The sequence below is a fragment of the Ahaetulla prasina genome, chromosome 7 (assembly GCF_028640845.1).
Source record: "Ahaetulla prasina isolate Xishuangbanna chromosome 7, ASM2864084v1, whole genome shotgun sequence".
NCBI lineage: Eukaryota > Metazoa > Chordata > Lepidosauria > Squamata > Colubridae > Ahaetulla > Ahaetulla prasina.
The window spans coordinates 29,001,374-29,021,662 of NC_080545.1; the positions used below are offsets into that span (position 1 = coordinate 29,001,374).

Genomic DNA, 20,289 nt, shown 5'->3' on the forward strand with positions numbered 1-20,289 from the left:
ATAACTGAGGCCCCTGAAAATTATCACTCAGTCATAATCTCATCCAAGATGGGGTCAACTAATAATCTTACCAAGACCTGAAGGAAAATCCTGGTCTTCAGCACTTTTTGGAACGTTTACAGGGTCAGGACTATCTGAGCTAAAACTTGAATTTCAGTTTGATCCGACTTGTCTTGGGGTATGATCATAGCTGAAGTTCAGCTTAAGTAAGAGTTCCTTAAACTCTTCTATGATTGAAACATCTGGGTGTTATTGAGGATTCCCTACTGTGTGAATAGTAGGCTTCTCTATGCATAGAAGAGAACTTGAAGACCCTAATTTATACTGTATTCAGATTAAACACAATTTGTGACCTAATTCACTACACAAGATCTCTGGTATAGTTTGACTGAAGGTCATATCATATGGAATAAGTTTGTACTGTATTTGAGAGGCTGTAGGAGTTGTGGTTCTGTTTTATTGGCATTGTTTGAAAAGAGATCCCTGGGTGAAAAAGACATAATGTTATGAAGGCTAATTTTTTACATAGGAGTTTGAGCTCTCATTGTAATAAATGCCTGTTCTAATTTTAATTTAATGTTGATAAGGATGTGGCATGGGGCGATTAGGTTTTATCTTGTACATTTACCAAACTCCCGGATAATTGTAGAGTATGTAGTATTGGAATCCTTAGATGCAGACGAGACGTTCATCTGGAAATCTTCAAAATTCAGTAGGAGGAAGTGTTGAGAAGAACAAATTATGTTGGAAGCACAGATGCTGTGTGGGCTGATGCTCCCCCTTTCCCTTGCAGTCAAAAGCCAAAAGTGCATATTGAATATATAATCCAGATACCAGATGGCTTCCATTAATATGTCATCTTCTGCTGGGTAATAACCAGATTCTTTTCTTTGGGGGTGGTGGTATTATTCAGAGTAATGTGTTTCTGGTGATCCATAATAGTCATAGCTATCCTGATACTGTCAAATAAATTTTAACAAAATCTCTAAATGAAATGACTGTGGCTTCATGATGGGCCACTGTGGTCTAATTCCTGTGTTCCCTTCTCTAATTCCTATGTTTCTGGATTGGCTGGCTCCTTAGTTCCTAATTAAACAAAGAATATCATAAAATAGTTATATTAAAATATATAAAATATTTATACATAATATAAAATATATAAATCCATAAAAAGCATTTGCTATGTATTTATTAAATGTATTTACTAAATGTATATGCTGCCCAACTCAATATCATCTGACTCTAGCACCTTATAACATTTATAAATGGTAATGCCAATTATTCTGATATTTTGTGGAAGCATAAGTGTTTTTTGCAGAACATACATTATGCCTCTTTTCCACAAGCTTTATTGGTTGCTGGTCTGTTTCCCTGGTCCAATTCATGCTGCTGCTTTTGGCCTCCATGGCACGGACTGAGTTATCTGAGGGACACCTTCTGCTTGATTGCATCTGCCCGTCCCACCACATCCAGTAGAGAGGGCATGTTACCAGTTTCATCCATAGGGAGCTACACTGGCAGACTCGAGGCATTATGGAATGTCCTCCCTGTAAACTGAGGCTTGTTTTATCACTTATCACTTTCTAAAGCAGAGGTCTCGAACCTTGGCAACTGTATGACTTGTGGACTTCAACTCCCAGAATTCCTCAGCCAGTGCATGCCAAGTTGCCAAGGTTGGAGAGCCCTGTTCTAAAGCAGTGGTCACCAATTGGTGGTCCGTGGACCACTGGTGGTCCGCGAGAAAATTTTGGTGGTCCGCAGAAAAATTATTTGTATTTTTTATATTGCACTAAATACTATTTATCTTTTTTAAAAAATCATATTAGTGGTCTGTGGGGTTTAAAATTATGAATTTAGTGGTCCCTGAGGTCCGAAAGGTTGGTGACCCCTGTTCTAAAGGACCCTTAAGGCCTGACTCTGCTATCAGTCAGGGAACCCCGGGGAACTGATGAGTCAGTTTGGTGGCTCCATTATTATTGACATCCCTTTGCCAATATTTATTTTTCCTTTTTTAGCTTTGGTTTTTATAGTTTCTAATATTTTATAATAATAATTATAATAGTGGTTTATTTAATAACCATTTTTTGGCTTTGTTGCATGCTGCCCAGAGTCACCTGCTTTCCGAGATAGGCAGCTATATAAATTTGATAAATAAGCAAATATTCTGTGAAAATAACATGGCTAAGTGAAGGTATTCTCTCTTTTCTCATGAACTACTTGAATTATCTCTTATTCCTTTTTTTTTTAAAAGATAAGCTTTCCTCTGTGTTCTCCCTGCCTCAGTCTGATACTGCGTTTACCTTGGTTTTCCTCCCTTCTCTTCTTTCTGCTTCCTAAAATAAATAGGCAACTTAAAGACAAAAACAATATTCTTCCACATTTCCCCAAATTCCCAAAAGAGATTTGGGGAGATTTTAAAACTTATTTTCTGTGTGCAATTCAACTTGTGCATTGTTCACAGAGCAATAGGAATGTTCCTGTTATGTTCCTTTTAAAAAAATAATCATTATCTATATAGTGCCTATAAAAAGTGACGCCCCTCCCTTTTTTAAAAAAAAAAGTAAGAATCATTTATTGTTTAAACTGATGGAAACTAACTTATCTGGGGATGTTTAATTCCTTCACTTTGACTAAAATGTCATTTTCTGACATGATAGATCGATCCAGGCATAGATATAATGTAGAACTCTTTCATTTACCGTATATACTCGAGTATAAGCCGAGTTTTTCAGCACGTTTTTTGTGCTGAAAAACGTCCCCTCGGCTTATACTCGGGTCTATCTGACTTATACTCAGTTTTTTTAAGCCCTCGGCTTATACTCGGTATATACGGCTTATACTCGAGTTTTTTCTTTTCTTTTTCACATTTTGCGGACGGTAGCGGGAAGCCCTGCCGGTGCAGTGAGAGGGCGGGGCGGGGGAGCCGCCAGCCTTCTCAGCTGAGGGAGGGAGGGTTTCCCCAACCGGTAGGTGCCTCATTTCCCACCTTCGGCTTATACTCGAGTCCCCAGTTTACCCCAGTTTTTGGGGTAAAATTGGGGACCTCGGCTTATACTCGGATCGGCTTATATTCGAGTATATACGGTACTCTGTTTTTATACTAGAACCTCAAGTTTGACTGTAGCAGAAAGGAAGAATGTCTTTCTCAGAACTTACTGTGTCCCCAGAGTCTGTCTGAAATATTACAATTGAACTGAGCTCTCACCACTGTCCACTTATGATTATCTCAAGCTATGGTACTTTGATTTAAACAGCCTAATTTGAATAGGGAAGGAAGGTTACTGTATTGTTAAGCAAATTGACTTAATTTATCCAGATGATTGAGATCTATCAGTGGATCCCAGTCTACATTCTTCCCAATTTGAAAATAAATGTTTCTTTTTCAGCTTGGGAAAGATTGTTAATATAGGTAGTCCATGACTTAACGTTCAGCAACCGTTCAAAATTACAACAGGGATGAATGAAGGGATTTATGACTGACCCCCATGGCCAAAATTATGGCCATTGCAGCCTCCTGTCACATGATCAGACTTTGGCAGCCTTACTGACTTTGGCAGACCATAGGGGGCTGCAACCCTCCACCTGGCTATCTCCATCCACCATATATGTTTTTGAGCTCTGCCATCCTGCTTTGTGGGGTGGCAAGCAAAACCAAAATTATGCAGCGTACCTAGCTTCCTTCTCTCCCAGTTCTACACCAACCTTTTGCAGCCAGCCACTGAAGCAGGACTTCGCTCTTTTTGCTGCCTCCTTTTTGTTGCTTATTGTTGTGACCCAGGTTCCTGGACCCGGACTCCTGGACTCGGATGATTCAGAAAGTGAGGGAGAAGACCTGGCAAGCCCTGTTTCTCTTGAGCCCTTTCCCTCCCTGGCACCCACTCAAAGGGAGGAGGAGGGCCGCAAGACCTGATTCCTGGAGCCTTCTTCTGATTTGGCAACGCCCCAAGAACAGTTTTGAGTGATGCAAGGCTGCGCAGGCGTGATCGCGCGCAGCAGAAGGAGTGTTGGGGGAAAGCCAAGTCATAATTGTCATGCAGTGACATCTGCAGAGACTATAAATAGGAGGCGGGACTTCCTGGTTTTTTGTCTTGGACAAAGCAATGAATTGGCGCGGGCTAACTGTCTCAATGGAGGGAAGAATATATTCGTGAGTAATTCTGGCCTTATCTATAATTTCCTCGTTATCTCCAGAAACTTGGCAGGCCCGTGGGTAGACGTGACCAGGACATGTATCTATTTATCTACCACCTTTTTGCATCCAACTTCTCCTATAGCCTTAATAAAAATGATGCTGGAATTTGATTCTTTGCAGAATGCCTGTTTTCTGTTAGTTTTGTTTTTGATTAAATAACTCTAAAATTAAAAGTCAGGTGGACAAGAAGCCTGGTGAGTGTAAGATTCAGTAGGATTGTAGACAGAGGGCATGAGAGCACACTGATCCATTACTGGTGTCATCCATTTCTTCTGCCAAAAAGGAATTCCCTCAGCCCATTATGACCTACAACCAGGAGAATGAGATCCATGACTTTAATCTTGAATCTATATACAGTGTTGAGTGTTCAGTTTGCAATTGTTGATTTTTTTTCAGCTTAATGTTTTTTCTACTATCTGCAATTAACAAGATCTATAGCTGTGAATCTCTGCTGATAACCCTTTTGGTATAAATATAGTTCTAGACAAAGCCTGATACTGTAGTAGGCATCAAGATGTGTACCTAGACCTACAGTATTGTTGTTCATAATCTGTCAGGGACACCAGTTCTAAGTGATGTCTTGACCAATCAGATCTGAGATTTAGCGTCATTTTCAGATACGGATGCAATCAAGGGAAAATCAACTTTGAGATGATTCTTCTCAGTTTTATTCAACACTTTAAGGAAATGTTTAAAGTTGGTGTATAATCTACAGGTGGTCCTCATTTAACAAACCGCTTGTTCAGCAACCATTCAAACTTATGATGGCAGTGAATGAGTGATACTTATAACTAGTCCTTGGAGTTCCAACCATTGCAATTTTCCTGTAGTCATGTGATCATGACACTAGACACCTGTCTTGCGATTATGTGAGCTGCAGTCACATGATTGTAATTTCTGACCTTCCCACTGGCAGATTCAATGAGGAAGCCAACAGGATGTCAGAAGTCGCAGTTGTGTGAGGTTGTCACTTAATAATCTATATGATTCTTGCTTAATGTTGATAACCGGTAAAGTAGATGGTAGAGTCACGTGATACAGCATTTTACAACCATGTTGCTTAGCAACAGCAATTCTGGTCCCAATTGCCATCATAAACCGATGACTATCTGTAATAAAACTTGATTATAGAATGGATGTGAAACTTACTCTGCTTCTTAGATTATAACATCATATTTTCTTGGCTGTGCAGTGTACATTTTCCATATATAGTTTACTAGAATTATCAAGAATACATTCAAAAGAAGTAGTTATTTTCTTCAAAAAATTTTTATAACAGTGAAAATATCAATCGGTAGTGCACTTGAGTAGAGAAATCAGTGAATTATTTTCATTTAAGTCTTTTGGGAAATGCATATGATCTGTACGCATAGTATCTTGGCCTGAAGTATAAACGTATAATTTGGAACTTTCTGCAATAATTTAATTTAGATTTTTCTTGACACTTTTATTAGAGGAGTATAGCACTTCAGAAATAATTTGAGAATAGTGCTTCAGAGCAAAAACTTTCTACTATTGACCTCATCCCATTCCTAAGAGGACCATAAGGGGCGTGCATAAGAGCACAAACGTGCCTACCGTTCCTGTCCTATTGTTTTTCTTTTTTCTTCATATATATATATATATATATGCTTATACCTCCTTATATTTCCTCATATATATGTTTATATACTATATAATCTTTTGTGTGATGCTTATATATATTGTTGTGACAAATAAATAAATAAATAAATAAATAAAAACATAGGATTGATGCTCTGTGATTCTGCCTTAAAAAGAAAATTTAATGTGTGTGATCCTGTGTACTCCGAGATACCATTTTGGAATCAAATGCAAAGCATTACGAACTCTAGCTGACCAAATCATGGAGGCTGAAGCCAAACATCCTGATTCACTGGCCATTGTTTTGGGAGATCTAAACATGGCAAACTTAAGGAAAGAGCTACCAAAATACTTTCAGCATGTCAATTGTCCTACTAGAGGCAAGAATACTCTAGACCATTGCTACACAACACTAAAAGATGCCTATCGGTCTTTACCACGTGCAGCTGTAGGACACTCTGATCATTGCATGATTCACCTTGTACCTGCTTACAGGCAAAGATTTAAAGCCACAAAACCAATAATTAAATCAGTAAAGACCTGGACGGAGGAATCAAAATTAAAGCTACAGGCATGTTTTGACTGCACTGATTGGAATATTTTTAAAGATACCTCTGCAGACCTGGATGAACTCACAGATACTATAACATCATATGTCAGCTTCTGTGAAGACCTATGTGTACCTACAAGGAACTTGCAAATATACAGTAACAACAAACCTTGGTTTACACCTAAACTTAAGCAGCTACGACATTCCAAAGAGGAAGCCTACAGAAAAGGTGATAAAATGCTGTACAATCAGGCCAGAAATGCACTAACAAGGGAGATCAGAGCAGCAAAAAGAAGCTACTCTGAAAAGATAAAGAATCAGTTTTCAGCAAATGAACCAGAAAACATGTGGAAAACTCTTAAAAATATCACCGGCTATGGCAAACCTCTTTCCCAGGCTGAAGGTAATCAACAACTGGCAGATGACCTGAATGAGTTTTACTGAAGGTTTGAAAGGAAACTACAACCACCTATCTCCACAACCCCCATCTCAGACACACCAACAACAACCAAGCCTCCTACAACTGACCCCATTTCATTGGGTTCACAACCCCTAGTGATCACAGAAAAGGAAGTGCAGGATCTATTTCACAGACAAAAGCCAGGAAAAGCTCCAGGCCCAGACAAGATAACTCCTCCTTGCTTAAAAGTCTGTGCTGACCAATTGGCCCCCATCTTCACCCATATTTTCAATAAATCACTAGAGATGTGTTATGTTCCTTCTTGCTTCAAATGCTCTACCATCATCCCAGTGCCGAAGAAGCCCACCATCAAGGAACTGAATGACTACAGACCAGTTGCTTTAACATCTGTAGTCATGAAAATCTTTGAAAGGCTAGTGCTTTCCTACCTGAAAACCATCATGGATCCGCTGTTAGACACCTTGCAATTTGCATACCGAGCAAACAGATCAACAGATGATGCTGTTAATATGGCTCTGCACTACATCCTACAACATCTTGAGTCTCCAAAGACCTATGCAAGGGTCCTTTTTGTAGACTTTAGTTCAGCATTCAATACCATCATGCCAGACATTCTTCTAACTAAGCTAAACCAGCTACAGGTACCGGAACAGGCTTGTAAGTGGATCACAAGCTTCCTAACAAACAGGAAGCAGCAGGTGAAGCTAAGCAAGATCACATCAAATACCTGTACAATTAGCACAGGGGCCCCCCAAGGCTGTGTGCTCTCCCCACTTCTCTTCTCTCTGTATACCAATGACTGCATCTCCAATGATCCATCTGTTAAGCTACTGAAGTTCGCAGATGACACAACAGTGATTGGTCTCATTCGAGACAATGACAAATCCGCATATAGACGAGAAGTCGAACGACTAGCCTTGTGGTGCAACCAAAACAATCTGGAACTGAACACACTCAAAACCGTAGAAATGGTGGTAGACTTTAGGAGAAACCCTTCCATACTTCCACCTCTCACAATACTTGACAACACAGTATCAACAGTAGAAACCTTCAAATTTCTAGGTTCTATCATATCGCAAGATCTCAAATGGACAGCTAACATCAAAAACATCATTAAAAAAGGACAACAAAGAATGTTCTTTCTGCGCCAACTCAGTAAGCTCAAACTGCCCAAGGAGCTGCTGATCCAATTCTACAGAGGAATTATCGAGTCTGTCATTTGCACCTCTATAACTGTCTGGTTCGGTTCTGCAACCCAACAAGAAAAACACAGACTTCAGAGGATAATTAGAACTGCAGAAATAACAATTGCTACCAACCTGCCTTCCATTGAGGACCTGTATACTGCACGAATCAAGAAGAGGGCCGTGAAAATATTTACAGATCCCTCACATCCTGGACATAAAATGTTTCAACTCCTACCTTCAAAATGACGCTACAGAGCATTGCATACCAGAACAACTAGACACAAGAACAGTTTTTTCCCGAAGGCCATCACTCTGCTAAACAAATAATTCCATCAACACTGTCAGACTATTTACTAAATCTGCACTACTATTAATCGTTTCATAGTTCCCATCACCAATCTCTTTCCACTTATGACTGTATGACTATAACTTGTTGCTGGCAATCCTTATGATTTATATTGATATATTGACCATCAATTGTGTTGTAAATGTTGTACCTTGATGAACGTATCTTTTCTTTTATGTACACTGAGAGCATATGCACCAAGACAAATTCCTTGTGTGTCCAATCACACTTGGCCAATAAAATTCTATTCTATTCTATTCTATTCTATTCAATGTGCAGCCTAATTCCTGGGGTCAACTGGTTATAATTAATTCATCTGGGAAAGGTGCAGGGGGAATCCTTTCTTGGAAATTTGTCCATTTGGGTTTCATATATGGCACCAGCTGTGAACTTGGTATGGGGGCACAGAGTGACTATAATCATTATACTGTGGTAGCTTTCAGAGATGGTTCTCTGAGAATAGCCTGCTGGTGATGTTGAGTTTTAGGGATTAGAGATGATTGCTCTACTGTACCAACCTCCTTGCAGTGTATTGGCTTCCTTAACTGAACTGTTTGAGGCAGTGGCTGGGTTGGCAGTGAAGTTTCCCAGACTGATGGTACTAGGGGATTTTAACTTGCTTTCCCAGACAAGGGGTCTATGGTAGCTTGGAAATTTATGACTGCTAGGGCAACAATGGACCTAACTCAAATTATTCAGGATCCCAATAACACATCAACAGTCACATGTTAGACTTGTTTTTTGTGTTATGGCATTGGCAACATGATGTGGAGGTGGGGGAAATTACCATAAGTATCCTCCATGGCCAGATCACTGTTTGTTCACCTTGGAGTTCTCTTCAGACACCCTTGCTTCCGGGAGAAAGGATCTATTTAATTGGTCTCCATCAGAGGCCCAATGGACTCTTTGGGGATCCAGAGAGAATCTGGAATTGTTCCTAAGGCCGTGATGCAGTTTGACTAAAGTCTTGTTTGCTCTTTGAAATGAAAAGGCAGTTTGGGCCTGATTTTGAATTGGAATATGTTGTGATCACCTCAGTAATGCTATGCTGTGGAGTTTTTATGTGTTACTATGAGACTTTTGTTTTATGTTTTTTTAATTATATGTAAGATGTCCAGAGTCACTTTTGTATGAACAGCATTTACTGTATATCCCATCCATCCATCCATCCATCCATCCATCCATCCATCCATCCATCCATCCATCCAAAAATAGTTGATGCTGCTTGATGATGGCAGCTGTCTAAAGCAACTTAAAGTCTTACTTTTTAGGCATATTCATTTTTTAGGACAATTATCTATGATTAAAACTGTTAGCTATCTGCTGATGCCTGCGTTTCCTCGGGCATGTTTCTTTCTCTTTCTCCTTGGTCTTGCTGCCTCTTCACCAACCTACCCTTAGTATGCAAAGAGTAATCAAAGATGAAAATCTCCCATTTGTCTTGTCTTCCCTCTGGTGGTTTGGTAGGTGTATCAACACCAAGAGGACAAATACTCAGTGCTAATGACAGAATTGGAAGGGATAATGGCAAGGAGAAAGCAAACCTACTTTAGATGAGGAATTACTAAAAGCCATTTTTTTAAAATCAGCTTGCAGGTTTGCAAACTTCAACTTTCAGAATTTCCCAGCCAGTGAGGCCATTGCTGAGAATTCTTAGAGAATTGTGAAATCCACAATTATAAAGTTGTAAAAATTAGGCTTATGGACCTGGTATCATTGTTCAATGACCCATTTGCAGTCTTGTCTAGAATATATGGAAAGCAAACCAACACTTCCTCAGAAACCACAGATAGATGTTAGCTATGTATACTTTAAAGGGTTATGTGCATAGATATAAATATTTTTGCGCAGTAGAAGAAAAGATCAGATTTGCCAGCATGTGAATGGTGAGAGAAAAAGAGCTTTAGTAAATTTCCAAACCACTATTTTCTTGAAAGGAAAGGAAAGATAGACAATGGCTACTAATGAACTAGCTCTTTGTTAACTACATAGTTCCATTTGATATCTATCATAGCTGAAAGCCAACTGTGTGCCAAGGGAACATGTTACATCTTCTTGCATTCTGTTTCAAATATTACAGGATTCTGTCCTATGAATTTATGATATAAAATAGATAGAATTTTTTTATTGGGCAAGTGTGATTGGACACACAAGGAATTTGTCTTGGTGCATATGCTCTCAGTGTACATAAAAGAAAAGATCATCAAGAATTCTAAGGTACAACACTTAATGATAGTCATAGGGTACAAAATAAGCAACCAGGAACCAATCAATATCAATATAAATCGTAAGGATACAAGCAACAAAGTTACAGTCATACAGTCGTAAGTGGAAGGAGATGGGTGATGGGAATGATGAGAAGATTAATAATAGTGCAGATTTAATAGTAGTTTGACACTGTTAAGGGAATTATTTGTTTAGCAAAGTGCTGGTGTTCGGGAAGAAAGTGTTCTTGTGTTTAGTTGTTCTGGTGTGCAGTGCTTTGTAGCGTCGTTTTGAGGGTAGGAATGGAAAGCGTTTATGTCCAGAATGTGAGAGATCTGTAAATATTTTCACAGCCCTCTTTTTGACTCGTGCAGTATACAGGTCCTCAATGGAAGGCAGGTTGGTAGCAATTGTTATTTCTGCAGTTCTAATTATCCTCTGAAGTCTGTGTCTGTTGTTTTGGGTTGCAGAACCAAACCAGACAGTTGTAGAGGTGCAGGTGGCAGACTCAATAATTCATCTGTAGAACTGTATCAGTAGCTCCTTGGGCAATTTGAGCTTTCTGAGTTGGTGCAGAAAGAACATTCTTTGTTGTGCTTTTTTGATGACGTTTTTGATTTTAGCTGTCCATTTTAGATCTTGCGATACGGTAGAACCTAGAAATTTGAAGGTCTCTACTGTTGATACTGTGTTGTCTATATTGTAAGAGGTGGAAACATGGAAGAGTTTCTCCTAAAGTCTACCACCATTTCTACAGTTTTGAGTGTGTTCAGTTCCAGATTGTTCCAGTCACACCACAAGGCTAGTTGTTCAACTTCCCATCTGTATGCGGATTCATCATTGTCTCGAATGAGACCGATCACTGTTGTGTCATCTACGAACTTCAGTAGTTTAACAGATGGATCGTTAGAGATGCAGACATTGGTATACAGAGAGAAGAGAAGTGGGGAGAGCACACAGCCTTGGGGGCCTCCTGTGCTAATTGTACAGGTATCTGATGTGATCTGGCTGAGCTTCACCTGCTGCTTCCTGTTTGTTAGGAAGCTTATGATCCACTTACAAGTCTGTTCCGGTACCTATAGCTGGTTTAGCTTAGTCAGAAGAGTGTCTGAAATGATGGTGTTGAATGCTGAACTAAAGCCTACAAAGAGGACCCTTGCGTAGGTCTTTGGAGATTCAAGATGTTGTAGGATGTAGTGCAGAGCCATATTAACAGCATCTTCTGTTGATCTGTTTGCTCGTTATGCAAATTGCAAGGGGTCTAACAGCGGATCCGTGATGGTTTTCAAGTAGGAAAGCACTAGCCTTTCAAAGGCTTTCATAACTACAGATGTTAGAGCAACTGGCCTGTAGTCATTCAGTTCCTTGGTGATGCGTTTCTTCAACCCTGGATGATAGTAGAGCATTTGAAGCAAGAAGGAACATAGCACATTTCTAGCACTTTATTGAAGATATGAGTGAAGATGGGGGACAATTGGTCAGCACAGACTTTTAAGCAAGAAGGAATTATCTTGTCTGGGCCTGGAGCTTTTCCTGGCTTTTGTCTGTGAAATAGGTCTTGCACTTCCTTTTCTGTGATCACTAGGGGTTGTGAACCCAATGGGATGGGGTCAGTTGTAGGAGGCTTGGCTATTGTTGGTATGTCTAAGATGGGGATTGTGGAGATAGGTGGCTGTAGTTTCCTTTCAAACCTGCAATAAAACACATTCAGGTCATCTGCCAGTTGCTGATTTCCTTCAGCCTGGGAAGGAGGTTTACCATAGCCGGTGATATTTTTAAGAGTTTTCCATGTTTGTTGGTTCATTTGTTGAGAACTGATTCTTTAGCTTTTCAGAGCAGCTTCTTTTTGCTGCTCTGATCTCCCTTCTTAATACATTTCTGGCCTGATTGTACAGCATTTTATCATTTTATATGCTGCTAAATATGATATTTGCTTACCTATCAGCTTGGCTCTTCTCATATTTGCATTACCGTTGAAGGGAGTGAAGAATAAAACCTAGTGGCATTGTTAAAGATGCTTGAAATGTTGTCCTGGATTACATTGTCAAAATTGTCAGAAGTGGCAATTGAAAACTCTTTTGCTAGTTCAGGATAGAATATGATACAGTTTAACTGCTAGTGATAAAGCATAAACCTATACATTTGTGTTTATTTTTTCTTAAGGAAAAAGACAAGGGAATAGTGAAGGGGAGATGTGGTTAATTTAGGAATATCTGCCTCTTGCTTTCCTCTAGATATGGGTGTTATCTCTATTGTGCCTAGGGAGCTAAATAAACTATACTACTAATGTCTATTCCTGGTCTTCAGTAGGCAGCTCATTATCCATGTCTGATAACAAAGCTATAGGTTTTAGATTTTGCCAACTTTCAGCCTTACAACAAATGTTGATTTTTTTAAAAACAGCACCCATAAACTAGTTCTCATGAGTTGGGTCTTTATTTTGCTTCAAACAGAAACATTTTTTCCCCTCATACATCTTTGTTTAAGAATGGCTTTCCTTCTTTTGGAGAAATAATCTTACAATTATGCACTCATAATTGCATATACATAGGGGGACTGACAGCTTCTTTTGCAGACAGCTGGCTTTCTATCCCAATACCATGTGGATTTCTGTTATGCAATCTCTGCTGATATATTAATCTTACCACAAGCAGAAAATAAAAGCTCAAAGCTTATTATTGTCCCTGAGATGTGTACTACTTAGAAAACCAGCCAAGACTGAAATTGTTCCAGTGAGAAATTTTCTCTTTCACAGTATTAATAAATTAAAGAAGAGCAAAGTGCTACTTTAGAGGTAGAGGCAAAGTGTACTTTAGTGATACATCTGCTTTGCCATTAAGTAGAGAATTTTTAATGCAATAGTATGCCAGTTATAACATTGTTTAAATAACTAAGTTTGCTTTATCTTGTATTTGCTAAACAAAATCTCTATTTTATTTCAGTTGATGTCCATCACCGTGTTATGTGTCTCTGCCTGGATGAGAGATTACTTGAATAATGTTCTCACTTTAACTGCAGAAACAAGGTAGGCATCAGTTTAACTAGACTATCTGAGCAGAAGGATCCAGCAAAGATATGGAGCGATTGCTCAAAAGAGGATTCCATACTCCCAGTATCCCCCTGCTCATTTTCCTTTTTTTTTTTTTTTTTTTTTTTTTTTTTTTATAAAAAAGTTTTTATTGGTCAAAAAAGATTTATGCAAATACATATCAGGTATGGTAAATTTTCATTTTTCTTATACATGATAAGAATTTTACTCAAAATTTTAAACACATACAACAGCCATATGGCAAGCAGGTGAAACGAAGTAGCTAAGTTTCAATCTTACATACACAATGAGGAAGGGTCAAGAATAATCAGAATATCATACGAAAGAGAATAAGAAAAACCAACACAATACCAAATATCTTTATCACTTCCTAGTTTTGGATCTCAGAACTCTGGGTTCAGCCTGACCCAACTCCAGGGCCACAACAGCGGCAGCCGCCTCCGCCCCATGGTCTATAACCTCCCCTTCTTCAATTCCTGGGTCATCTAAATCCAGGAGGGCTTTGTGTTCCTCCACGTAGGCCGCAGCCTCCGCAATTGTACTAATTTTTTTCGTAATGCCCTCCCGGAAAATCATCAATCCCTCTGGCATCAGCCATCTGAAGCCCACTCCCTTCTGGTACAATTTGCTTGATAAAAAGTAATATTTCTTTCTCATTTCACGTACCTGTCTGGGAATCTGCCTCAGAATGGCTATCTCCCTGCCCCTATAAGTCAGTGCCCCACTCCTATGTTTTCTAAGAATTTCATCTCTCGTCTCTCTTTTCACAAATTTGACATGAACCTCTCTAGGAACTGCATGCGTGCGTGCATATTGTGAATTAACTCTATAAACTCGATCCACATCCCAATTCATAAAATCAACACCTCTCCCAAGAAATTCTCCCAACAGTTTAGTCACAACATCTCTCAAGTCTTCTTGGTCCACTTCTTCCAAATTTTGAAACCTAAGGAAATAAGACATTTTATCCATCTGTAGTCCGAGCACAGCATTGCTTGTCGTCTCCCCTCTTTTCTGCACTGCCGCATCTCACCCTCAGACCTTCCACTTTCTGCTTATTTTCTGCTGAGACTTGTTGAGTATCCTTTAAATCCTTTTGGATAGTCACAATTTCTGCTCTTATTTCATCCAGTTTCTTGTCCATATTAGATAACTTTTCCAGAATTCTCTCCATTTCTCCAGCAGTTGGTCTCTGACCTTTTGCCATTTAAAAAAAAATTTTTCAAAATCCTCAGGCAGGCACAGTATCCTTATAATTTCCTCCGGATCCACCAGGGGGCACTCACAGGAGCAACGAGTCCAGAGTATAGTTAATCAACCAGGAAGCCGAAGGGAAGTGATGTCATCAAAATTCTCATAGTGAAGGCGGAAGCTGGACGCCACCATTGTTCCCAGAACAAATTCTCAGGTTATTTAATACTATGTTTCTTGGGAGATTGCATTGTAAGTCATACCTTACTCAGTTTACTTATCTTAAAGCAGTTTGGTGTACACAGTGTATATTTTAAATTGATGTAGCAGTGTGAGTTGCTATTCCAAAGTTAATTGCTAGATAATGCCTTGGAGAAGCACGCGGTATTGGCAGAAGTCATTCCTGAGTGATTTATTTAGTGTGTTAATTGGAAAATATACTACCTCTAAACAGGGAAATTCTATTGTGACTAATTGCTAAGAAGAAATTCATGAAAATTATTAGCTCACTTTTCCCTCTGTCATCTGTGAACCTGAACTGCATTTCCAGAAGCAAAAAGTAAAATCTATTATACACATTTTTGACAATTAAAGAGGAGTGGTGAGGTAAATTTTATGATTGGCTATGCCAACTGCAACTGCCATGGACTGCAGAAATCTGGAAAGACAGTAGATGGAGTGGTGAGGTAAATTTTATGATTGGCTATGCCAACTGCAACTGCCATGGACTGCAGAAATCTGGAAAGACAGTAGATGGAGTGATGAGAATTAGAATTGTTCCCAGAACAAATTCTCAGGTTATTTAATACTATGTTTCTTGGGAGATTGCATTGTAAGTCATACCTTACTCAGTTTACTTATCTTAAAGCAGTTTGGTGTACACAGTGTATATTTTAAATTGATGTAGCAGTGTGAGTTGCTATTCCAAAGTTAATTGCTAGATAATGCCTTGGAGAAGCACACGGTATTGGCAGAAGTCATTCCTGAGTGATTTATTTAGTGTGTTAATTGGAAAATATACTACCTCTAAACAGGAAATTCTATTGTGACTAATTGCTAAGAAGAAATTCATGAAAATTATTAGCTCACTTTTCCTCTGTCATCTGTGAACCTGAACTGCATTTCCAGAAGCAAAAGTAAAATCTATTATACACATATTTTTGACAATTAAAGAGGAGTGGTGAGGTAAATTTTATGATTGGCTATGCCAACTGCAACTGCCATGGACTGCAGAAATCTGGAAAGACAGTAGATGGAGTGGTGAGGTAAATTTTATGATTGGCTATGCCAACTGCAACTGCCATGGACTGCAGAAATCTGGAAAGACAGTAGATGGAGTGGTGAGGTAAATTTTATGATTGGCTATGCCAACTGCAACTGCCATGGACTGCAGAAATCTGGAAAGACAGTAGATGGAGTCAGAATGATAGAAGCTTCACTTACAATACAGTTACAACAGCAGAAGGTCCAAGTAAATAAGAGTTTCTTAGTAGGTAGAACATGTCCTTAAAAAAAACATATATCTGCAATGAAATTCTTCTTCATTCTGTTTGTGATGTATTTGCTACATTAAAATAATGTGCAGTTTGACCCCAAATCTCACCTAGTCCAACTTTCTAGACAAATGGTTGCTAGATAATGCCTTGGAGAAGCACACGGTATTGGCAGAAGTCATTCCTGAGTGATTTATTTAGTGTGTTAATTGGAAAATATACTACCTCTAAACAGGGAAATTCTATTGTGACTAATTGCTAAGAAGAAATTCATGAAAATTATTAGCTCACTTTTCCCTCTGTCATCTGTGAACCTGAACTGCATTTCCAGAAGCAAAAAGTAAAATCTATTATACACATATTTTTGACAATTAAAGAGGAGTGGTGAGGTAAATTTTATGATTGGCTATGCCAACTGCAACTGCCATGGACTGCAGAAATCTGGAAAGACAGTAGATGGAGTGGTGAGGTAAATTTTATGATTGGCTATGTCAACTGCAACTGCCATGGACTGCAGAAATCTGGAAAGACAGTAGATGGAGTGGTGAGGTAAATTTTATGATTGGCTATGTCAACTGCAACTGCCATGGACTGCAGAAATCTGGAAAGACAGTAGATGGAGTCAGAATGATAGAAGCTTCACTTACAATACAGTTACAACAGCAGAAGGTCCAAGTAAATAAGAGTTTCTTAGTAGGTAGAACATGTCCTTAAAAAAAAAACATATATCTGCAATGAAATTCTTCTTCATTCTGTTTGTGATGTATTTGACGCTTACCCATCATAACCCTTTGATTTGTGATCTTTTGATTCTCTTCCTTCACCTGCATCGTTTCAAATTGTTAAGGTCTTATTTTTGTCCTTTATGTGGCTATTCATTTATTCTGCTGTAATTTGTTCTACAAAACTGAGGAGAAGGATGTATTTGCTACATTAAAATAATGTGCAGTTTGACTCCAAATCTCACCTAGTCCAACTTTCTAGACAAATGGTTGCTAGATAATGCCTTGGAGAAGCACGCGGTATTGGCAGAAGTCATTCCTGAGTGATTTATTTAGTGTGTTAATTGGAAAATATACTACCTCTAAACAGGGAAATTCTATTGTGACTAATTGCTAAGAAGAAATTCATGAAAATTATTAGCTCACTTTTCCCTCTGTCATCTGTGAACCTGAACTGCATTTCCAGAAGCAAAAAGTAAAATCTATTATGCACATATTTTTGACAATTAAAAGAGGAGTGGTGAGAATTGGAATTGTTCCCAGAACAAATTCTCAGGTTATTTAATATTATGTTTCTTGGGAGATTGCATTGTAAGTCATACCTTACTCAGTTTACTTATCTTAAAGCAGTTTGGGGTACACAGTGTATATTTTAAATTGATGTAGCAGTGTGAGTTGCTATTCCAAAGTTAATTGCTAGATAATGAATGCAAGCAACTTTAATCATAGATAGATAGACAGATGATAGATTATTTCTATTTAGATTCAAAGAGCATTACAATCTGATAACAGAATCTTTTTAATAAGAAAATAATTTCTGCATTCTTTCCCCAGAAGAATATTATTTTCTAAACTGCTTTGTAGGAAAGCTGGGCTCGACTCTATAAATTTGATCTATGTTTCATTTGTTTTCAGAGTGGAGGAGGCAGTTGTGTCTACTTATTTTCCAGTTGTTCATCCAGTCATGATTGCAGTTTGCTGTTTCCTTATCATTATTGGAATGCTGGGGTATTGTGGAACAGTGAAAAGAAACCTTCTCTTGCTTATATGGGTAAGATTTTTTTTTTATTCATTGATGTATCCTTTAATGTTCAATTGAAGAAATGTTCTCTGTGTGTATGTATGTGTGTTTTAAAAAATAGCTTGTTAATAGTCATTGCCATTAAAAACAAGTGCCCTTCTTAAAGGTAGGGAACTTTAGAAGTTCAAGGGCTTGCCTAGATTTTGTAAAACATTCAGTGGTGCTATTCAGCCGGTTCTATCTGGTTCGGGCGAATCAGTAGTGGCGGCTGTGGGAGGCTCTGCCCATCCTCCCGGATGTCATCACGTCCCATTTCTGACGCTCCTATTTGCCAACCGGTAGCGAAAGTAAGTGAATACCACCCCTGGCTATAATGTCTGAAAAACTACAACATTCAAGGCCCAACATTTTGCCCTTTCAAATCTTCTGGTCCCCCTCTCCCATCCAAGAATGGCCCAATTATTTGATCCACATGCATTGGAGCTATGAAAGGCATGATGATAGCCAACATGTGGACTAAGCCATGTTCTTTACTCCCAATTCAGATTTTACTAAGGCAGGTACCACTGTTCAGAAATAACATTTTTATTTATTTTTCACATTTCTGAACTGCCCATCTCCTTCAAAGAAGAACCCTGGGCGATGTACAATAAAATGTCAGACTATAAAAACAGTATGTAAAAATTAAAATGTTAGAATTACAATTTCAAAATTATTTTTAGAAGGAAGCAAGAATTATTAAACCTGCTAAAATTAATTAAAAAGGCGAAGGGAGGGCTTTCAGGCCACCAATCAGCCCCATGACTGAATGCTTCTTCAGGTTCTCCATGTGAGCTTACAGAGCATGTTTTAACTTCTTTTCAGGAGGTCAGGAGAGTGGGCGTCTTCCACAGGGTGGGCGGCAACTGATTATCAGACTTTTACCGGGACCCATAAAGTCTGAGTGAGTTCATTGCTGAATCTCAAAATTCAGTTAGCCTTGCTTGCCCTCTATGCTTTTTAGCTGGGCTCACTAAGCTAGAACAGTAATAAAACTAGAAGACAGCACAAGTCTAGCTTGTATTTGATTTACACTTTTCTGTGGTCAGCAATGCATGCTGAAAAAGATCTTTAAAATAGTAGTTGATTACAAACAAAGTAAGAGTCATCAGGATTTGCTGGCTGCAAAAAAAGAAGAAAAAGAAGACAAAGGCAATTTAAAGCTGTATTAACAAAAGTAGTTTTCAAATCACAGGAAGAAATAGTTCCACATAATTCTGCAGCAGTCAGAATCCAATCCCTTCCATAACAAGCCCTTCAAAATTTTTAAGCCAGTGGGTTTTTCTGCCTTGGAAAGTCTTTGAAATAATGTTTTGTTATATAGTATTTTTGCAGGGCAGTGAAAACAAAACAAAACAAAACAAAATGAACCAATTGAGTTTAGTCATTTCTATTTTTTCTCTTTTGTTTATTTGAAATACCAGTGAAGGAAAAAAAAAATCCTAGCGATTGCTCTTTAGCACAATCTGGAAGTAAACTCATGTACTGTGTGTAGAGCAATCAAACTTCATTAAATCAAGCCTAGACATTCCTAGAAGCTCTTAACCAACAATATTTCATTCCTAGGAGCCTGAAAACCAGCTCTTGCTGGCTCTACTGATAAGCAAAAAATAAATGATCTTTTCCTAAATACACTACATTTCTTGACTAATTGTTAAATAAGCTGTTTACTGTTGTAATGTGGAGATGTGCAAACAGGAATCAATAATTCATTCATCACCCTAATAAAGAAAACGTAGTGGCTCAGAGGATGAGCTTACAGTAAAACCAGATGAACTGAAGGATAAAGAAAACACAATGAAATAGTAAGACTTTTCTGCCCCTTTTATTTTCATTCCTAGTTTTTTTGGGTTTTTTTTAGAACTGAGGAGTTAGAGTACCTATTAAATTGAATTTACTCCAAAGTTTAATTCTTCTCATTTAATTCAATTGAAAATAAATGACTTTCAGATTTTTTTAAAAAAAGATAATACTTTGATTAAAATTAAAGTATCCCAGTCATATTACAAATATAGGCTAAGCATATCATATCAGGTATAAAGCAATGTTCTCTGACCTACATAAGCCTCCTGGTAAACTATATAGGAAACACAAGATGAACAAATTCTACTATGTTGTAAGACTACGTCAACAAAACCTTGCAAGTCTGAAAGCACAAACTTCCTGCCTCCGCTTTTAACTGTTTGATCCATTAGGACGAGCCCTTCCTAAGTTCATTTCTTTGACTTTTAAGCACCTACTGACTCCTATCTCTCTTGTCTGATTATTTCC

The 20,289-nt window shown here is 38.4% G+C and overlaps 1 protein-coding gene across 1 annotated transcript in view; it reads left to right on the top strand.

The window, feature by feature from the left end:
- Positions 1-20,289, top strand: part of TSPAN12 (tetraspanin 12) — a 98,515-nt gene that overhangs the window by 31,207 nt on the left and 47,019 nt on the right. The window contains exons 2-3 of the mRNA XM_058191039.1: positions 13,446-13,528; positions 17,874-18,009. Coding sequence (XP_058047022.1) covers positions 13,449-13,528; positions 17,874-18,009 — 216 coding nt within the window. The 5' untranslated portion in view covers positions 13,446-13,448. The remainder of the gene's footprint in view (positions 1-13,445; positions 13,529-17,873; positions 18,010-20,289) is intronic.